Below are 7,772 nucleotides of genomic sequence, written 5' to 3'. Positions count from 1 at the left end.
GCTTCCAATGGCATGCTCCTCAATGAGAAGAAATGTGTAGTAATGCATGTCACCTTCTCTAAAACCCCTCCCCCCTACACCATCCGTCTTCATCAACCGAGTCCCCTTGTCAGAGACACCAAAGGTCAGGATGCTGGGTACTATTGTCCAGCAGGTCCTGCGCTGGAGCAGCCAGGTTGACACCATGACCACAAGGACCAGCAGGAAGCTGTTCCTCCTCAAGTGCATTAAGCGCTTCTCAGTAACCACTGTCCATCTACATTGGCTACATAAGACAAGTTCTGGAGTATGCTGTCCCTGCCTGGTACCCTGGCTTCACTCAAACCATGAGTGGTCAGCTGGAGCGTCTCTGAAAGAGAGCTTGCAGAATAATTCTGGGCGGGTCGTAAACCAGCTACCGGGACGCCCTCGAAACCCTCAGAATCATGTCATTGGAGAGCAGATCTGCCTGAGATTTCCTAAATCCCTGCAGAACTCCCAGTTTGCAGACTGACTCCCAGACAGCGGATTACTGGGACGGCAACCCACAACAGCCACAAACTGAACACTCCGATGACACGCACAGGCCGCTATCAGAACTCTCACAATCCATACTTCACTAAACTGATCAATGCACACCCCATACTCTATAGCCCAGGGGCCTTAGAAATGCATACCTAAGAACTCTAAAGATGCATTTTCTAAAGCTGCCACCCCAAACCTTGTCTTTGTAGTATTTTTTTGTTGTTGTATATATGGGGTATTTTAACGTTGTATTATATTATAAGTGTTTTGCTAGTTTAGGATTTTACTATTTGAAAATTATTTATGATTAATGTTATGATTGTACATTGGTGTACAATTCAGTCTATGACTGTGAGAAACCAATAAAACCTACTACAAATAGACTATTGTGACCAGGTGTGAGAATATAGTGAAGTGGAAGATAACCGTTATGTTTAGTAAGGTACAAAGACATGCTGTGGCAGTCCTCTTCATTTGACTAAAAGGCACCCACTTTCCAAACCGCCCTCTTCCTTCAGCACAATAGTATTTTTCAGCTCACTAGACATAAGCAGAAAGCAACAAGTGGCCAAGATTCCTATCTTATCTCCATAAAGTCTCACAGCTCAGCATATTCTTAAGTGGCATGTGTGTTCGTTATGGATTGTGGAATGTTTAGAATACTGTGCCTGGTTTTCACACGCTGATGTAACTCCTCTTATCTGATTTGGTCCACACCACCATCGTGGCTAACCTAACCTTTACCTCCAACATTCAAAATACCCTTGTGCATCTGTGATATGAATCAGACATGCCCTAACCAATGAAGAGGGGAAAAAACAGATGGTGACAAGATAAAAACCTGTTGAAAATATCACTGTGTTCACAACAATGACAAAGGAGAAGGATTGATGTTTAATATCTCTCTGCACCATCCGTGTGTTCTAGTCAGTGTGTTGACAGACTGGTAATTAAAAAACATTAAAGGAATGTATGCTTTTGAGCTCCAATATCTATCAAGGCCTTTGATTTGAGTTTGATTAACTTGGCACTACCCCTTATACCTTTATGGAGATTATTGCCCTATTGCTAACAGACTGTGAGAACTTTTAAGTCCCAAAAGAGATACTTTATCAATGTAACCATGAGAGATACACTCGGTTGATACCTTAGTTTGAGAATCTTTTCAAGTTTGGGGTTTACTTGGGAGGGGGGATTTGTGGTGTGCTAAGCATAATTGCACAGTGTGTAATTAAAGATAATAGGGGCATTAAGACCCCACGTCTTGATTTTTGAAGAGAAATGAGATTTCATCAAACAAAAGCGGCATGCAAATGTTTCGGGGTGCAAAGACCTGATTGGTTGTCGCAGGCGGGTCTAGAGTACAAATTTACTTTGTGTGAGAAATTATGTAGTTCATTCTTTCCCACACAAGACCATTGCTTCACTTGCTCCTGATACCAAGACAACGGTGAGATTCTAGATTTTCATTTCACAGTATACCGAAAAGCATACAGTATACAGTTTGGGATAAAGCTTTTGTTTTGCTGTGTTATTACATCATAGACTACTTACAATACGTTACAATATTGAATGCTTTTAAGCATATACTGTATTTAAGATGAAACTGCTTCTGAAAAGAAATGTTGTTTAGCAAGTAATATATAATTTTTTCCAAATTAAATGCAACCCTATTTTCAGTACCTTTCAATACCTTACCTTGTGAGGATAACGTCGCCTTTTTCTAAAATGTTTTCCAAGATAGGAGAACACATTTGTGGGGATCTTAGACCATTTCTCCAAACAGAATCTTTCCAGATCCTCGTTCTCTTCAATTCAAACGCAACTTTTCAATGGAGTTCAAGCCCGGAGACTGTGATGGCCATTGCAAAATGTTGATTTTGTTGTCAATTAACCATTTCTTTGTGGATTGTTATGTGTGCTTGGGGTTATTGTCTTGCTGGAAGATCCACTTACGGCCAAGTTTTAACCTCCTGGCAGAGGAAACCAGGTTTTTGGCTAAAATGTCCTGGTGCTGGGTAAAGTTCATGATGCCTTTGACCTTAACAAAGGCCCCATGAACAGTGGAAGCAAAATAGCCCCATCACATCAAAGATCCACCACCATATTTTACAGTAGATATCGGGCTCTTTTCTTTTCTTTGGATGAGCACTGGTGTGCTTATCCAAAGAGCTCTATTTCATGTCATCTGACCATAGCACCGGTTCCAATCCAAATGCCAATGTCTTTTAGCAAACTCCAGGCCTTTATATTTCTTGGATGACATGAAAATAGAGCTCTTGGCCACGCACACCTGTAGTGGGTCTTGTATTGAAAGAAAGATGCATAAAATAACTCCATACCTACTTTAGAATATGGTGGTGGATATTTTGTTATACAACGGGTGGGTCTAATCCTGAATGCTGATTGGTTAAAACCGCATTCCAGCTGGTGCCTATCCCACAAGTTACCACTGGCTAAATCTATGAAGTTAAAATGTCTATTTACTATCTTCCTGACTGTGCAATCCACTGTCTCATCAGCCCAGCCAAGCAATTTATAAACTTGATCTCCACCATGAAAAGCATCTAGACATTATCTCACATTTCTTTAACACTAACATTTCATTTTCAACAGCAGAGATTTGTATAAACCTTGGTGTCTGTCTCTCCTACATGTGCAACGTTGTTTGAATATTCAAATTCGATCTCTAACTGTCCCATGGTAATGGATGAGTCGGGACGAGACAGACAGGCAAGCGGCATTTCTCAGCCAGTCGAAATCATAAATCAGCTGGCATCATTTTAATGGATATATACAAATAAAAATGTAAAACAAAACGAAGCGCAGCTAGTTTGCAGTCTTTCCAGCTTCAGTTTGAAGTGATTGTGTTAGCTATCTCCTCTGAACAAGTGTCCTGACGAGTGAGCACATTTTCTATGCCAGGCGAAATCACGCCTCATTAGCTCATTCTTAATGATGTATCCAAATACATGTCTCTATAAAACAGCTTAAACAAATGCATCTACTTTGCTGCTATTCTGGCTGCACTTTTTTTTTGACGTGACTGTGAGTTAGCTAGCCAACTACGGCTAACGACTGGGTCGCGTCCATAGATACCGAACCAAAAGACTGAACGGCTGAGTCGCATCTCTACTGAACCGATAGAACGAACGACCAGCCAGCTTGGGTAGCAACCCTATATTTGCATCGGGACTATATCTTGTGGAAGGATAAAATAGTAATTAGTAGCATTTACTAATACTAATTTACTAATAGTAAATTAATCGAAATAACTTTTTTTAATGAAAATATGTAATTCATTATTTTAATATGTTGGTAATTTGTTGTATAAAAGTGATAATGCCCTCGACTTTGTCTCAGGCCTAACAACACCCGTGCCAATATATCCTCCAAACACCGGCTTCTCGGGCATTATCACTTAATTATGGGGCTACTTTTTTGAGAGAAAATATTACTTGTTAAACAAAATCTCTCTTTCTCTGAGCAATTGTGTTAGTATGAAATAATATAATACATTTTTGGGAGGAACATACGATATTAGTATTTATTTTATTTTTTATCAAGGATGCCAATAATTTCAGACCTGACCATATATCCTCTTTCTTTCTCTGTTGAAGGATCAAGATGATATCTGTGGTGCTATTGATGTGCATGCTGGGCTACTCCCTGGCTGCTCCAGTAAGTCTCCAAACCCAGAACATGTTGTTTACATTATAATTGAATAGTTTATCTCCTCAATCAATCCAATGCATTACAATAGACAGAGTTTTTGTATTTTCCTTTTGTTAAAAAAGTATTTTTAATCCATTGCATTACAATACATTTGTTTGTGCATCTGCTTGAACTGTACAAGTTGACGTTTGCTTGAGCTTCAATTGTACAAGTGTAACCGATGTGAAATGGCTAGTTAGTTAGCGGTGGTGCGCGCTAATAGCGTTTCAATCAGTGACGTCACTCGCTCTGAGACTTGAAGTAGGGTTTCCCCTTGCGTTGCAAGGGCCGCGGCTTTTGTGGCGCGATGGGTAACGATGTGTGCAAGGGTCCCTGGTTCGGGCCCGGGTTGGGGCGAAGAGAGGGACGGAACCTACACTGTTACACAAGCTCAAGTCTCAATGGTGTTCTCTTGATGTTGACATAAGTCTGTGTGTTGACTGGATGATCATTCTCAAACTGCTGTGTTGTGCCTTGCAGGCTCCTGATAGTGGAAGCGATGAGGTAGGTGGATTTCAGTTTCGACATCTCTTAACAACCTCATGCAATCATCATGTCACGTCATGTCATCCAAGGCATGATATGAACATGGGAAAGGGGTTTGAATGACCTTAATACTACCTTAATTACATGTTTGGCTCCACGTCTGGTATTTCCCAGCAGGTTGCAGCACACGCCAACGAGGCCCTGAGGTGGATGGAGCTCTACAGAAAGTATGGTTCCCTCGGACAACAGGTTAGAGGGCAGCCGTTTTGGTTCGGATTGAACTTGCACGACATCTTAGGCATATAACAACTTTCAATGGAATAAAAAGAGGGTGACAGTAGCCTCGAGTTTAGAGAGGCAATCAGCGACCGTAGGGTTACCAGTTTAAATCCTATTGCTGATGAGAGGAGGGGGGGGGGGGGGGAATCTGGCGTCATCATTATCTCACGTGCCATTTAGCAAGGAACTTAACCCCCCTAAACTGCTATTTGGGCACTGCACCGCAGCCATAACCTAATCTGTTTGAATATGTCCCGACTAATTGAGACTGTTTTGAGAGCAAAAGTGGGTGCAACTCAATATTAGGAAGGTGTTCAGTATCTACATTATGCTGCAGTGTTTCGCTCTCCTTCATATTTAGGCCATTTCCATTTACGAACTCCTCAAACACCCTCACTCAACAATCCATAAATACAGAAACATAATGGAATAATTAACTCTGGATATCAACCATATCAGTGATCGTCTAATCAATTTAATCATTTTCTTTCCTCCAAAGGCTGCACCAGCTCAGCTCTCAATGGTAAGTGCTACTTTTCTAAACTATTTTAAAAAACTGTCAACGCATGCTGTAGAAAGATTCTTCTGATAAAAATCCCTAGCTTTTCTACCACTTTTACCACTCCTTGCGAGACTCAAGACTCAATACCCTGTTTTGGAGCTGATAGTGACACCATAATGTTGGCAGAAGTACTCTTATGGGCTGAACCATTTGTGTTGTGAACAGTTGAATGCCCCTGCTGCAGCCCCTGCTGCCCCACCTCAAGCCCCCAACTTCTACCCACTACCACCACCACCACCAATGAACTCGGATGAAGAGGCCCCGGCGGTGAGCATAAATCATTTAAATCAGTTTGAATTCATCTGCTAAGGTTCCACACCTTCAACAACGAATGCAAGTCATTAAAAATAGCATCAGTGGGTTTCTCTCCAAGAAAATAGATAAGAATTACTGTAATATATGTTTACAAATGTGTTCATTGTGATGTGGGTGTGTGTTCAACCCCTTCTCATGCTCACTATCCCTCTTTCAGCCCCGCTATGGCGGCTATGGCGGCTATGGCGGATACTATCCCTACCCTGGCCAGGCTGCCCCTGCTGCCCCAGCCGTCCCTCTGAACTCTGACGAGGTTGGAGAGGACGCGGCTGCCGCTGAAGCCGAGGCTGAGCCAGCAGTGGACCTTGCAGCTGAGGAACCAGCAGTTGTGGACACCGCCTCGCCTGTAGACCCAGCCGCTGCAGCTCCTGTCGACCCGGCCGTGGAGGTGCCTGTCAATGTTGTTATACCCGCTGCCGTCGACATCCCCGCCACCATTGACGCTAACGTCGTTGTTGTCGATCCTGCTCTCATAGCGCCAAATGACACCACCATGGTGGCTGGGCCCTCAGACCCCGCCCTCCATGTTATGTAGGCGCCACGGCAACAGTCGCCAGCTTGCTCCTGTGTTGAGCCAGGAAGACATTCCCTCCCGTAGTTATAGTAACACAAAGGTGGAAACAACAGTGATGGAAAAGGGGCAGGGTAGGAGCAGAGAAGTCTATGGTGAATAGGAACAAAATTAATTTGCCGAATATGTGGGAGCTCTGTGAACCGCCATGTATAAATGAGCCTGTACTGTCATTGTGCAGTCACAAAAAATATGATGATCCAGTCTTTTCTCTTTGTGCTTTTCTCATTCTTTAAATAAAAATGCCTGTTGAGATACTGCACTTGATGTTCTTTGTTATCAGCAGAAAAATTACAATGTTTTATGATGTGATACTTCACATTACGTTGGAACAAGAGACAAGATGTGTACCCCATTTCAATTGTCAAGCCACGTCCTCCTTAGATAATGTTACTATCCAGGTCAAAAGTTTCCCGGGAAGCATCATCTCCCATTCAACCAATGGAAAAAACGAAGATTATACTAAAATAATGTATTTCAAAAGAACAGAATAGCATATTTTGAGTTTAATGCATGTAAATATGCTTAGTAGGCTATGGCCTATGGCTATGTGCCTTGCCAATAAATCAACTACTTAATTTGTTAATTTAGCAGACAAGACACACTTGTATTACCCTGCCCTTATCACAGTCAACACACAGTAGGTCTACATATGTTTTATAGTGAGAATATAATATGAATATAACAGAATAGTATAGAAAGGATATTTTTCCCAAACAAGATTTGTTTGGCAAATGTTGTTTGGCAAATGTAGGTGTTAGAAACTTTACATTCTGCTCCTTCCGATGCTCTATAGAAATCAAAACATCTGGACTGCATGCATTTGAAAAGATAGTTTGGCCTGGACGTTGAACTTGAGCTTGTCACAGTTGTCGTCGGTGAAAGAGGACCAAAATGCAGCAGGTACGTGTATGCTCATTTTGACTTTTATTTAACTATCAAAAGAACATTCCAAAACAACAAAACACGAAAACAAACGAACAACACCAAACAGTCTGGCAAAGCCTAGGGCTGAACACAGAACAATCACCCACAAATCACAAACACACCCTTAATTATGGGACTCTCAATCAAAGGCAGATAGACAACACCTGCCTTCAACTGAGAGTCCCAACCCCAATTAACCAACATAGAAACACACTCACCAGACTAGACATAGAAATACATACACATAGACTATAAACCAAAACCCCGGAAATACTAAATCAAACACCCTTTAACCAAACACACCACCCTGAACCACATAAAACAAATACCCTCTGTCACGCCCTGACCAAACGACAAAACAATTAACCTTATATACTGGCCAGGACGTGACAGTACCCCCCCTTAAAGGTGCTA

At 41.9% G+C, this 7,772-nt stretch overlaps 1 protein-coding gene across 2 annotated transcripts; it reads left to right on the top strand.

Moving 5' to 3' along the window:
• The first annotated feature begins 1,853 nt into the window (after window positions 1–1,853).
• On the top strand, window positions 1,854–6,693 carry LOC115202026 (skin secretory protein xP2-like). 2 transcript variants are annotated; one of them, XM_029765884.1, is made up of 7 exons: window positions 1,854–1,954; window positions 4,125–4,185; window positions 4,699–4,722; window positions 4,882–4,953; window positions 5,483–5,506; window positions 5,711–5,812; window positions 6,018–6,693. In XM_029765884.1, the coding sequence occupies exons 2-7, from the start codon at window positions 4,132–4,134 to the stop codon at window positions 6,393–6,395; spliced, it is 654 nt and encodes a 217-aa protein (XP_029621744.1). In that variant the 5' UTR covers window positions 1,854–1,954; window positions 4,125–4,131; the 3' UTR covers window positions 6,396–6,693. The 2 variants fall into 2 exon arrangements, with proteins under 2 accessions (XP_029621744.1, XP_029621743.1); XM_029765883.1 differs by having other exon boundaries at window positions 4,879–4,953.
• Window positions 6,694–7,772: the final 1,079 nt, after the last annotated feature.

This window comes from Salmo trutta, chromosome 11 (assembly GCF_901001165.1).
Source record: "Salmo trutta chromosome 11, fSalTru1.1, whole genome shotgun sequence".
Classification (NCBI taxonomy): domain Eukaryota; kingdom Metazoa; phylum Chordata; class Actinopteri; order Salmoniformes; family Salmonidae; genus Salmo; species Salmo trutta.
The sequence above is the reverse complement of the archived record's forward strand: the minus strand, read 5'-3'. Positions and strand labels throughout refer to the sequence as shown.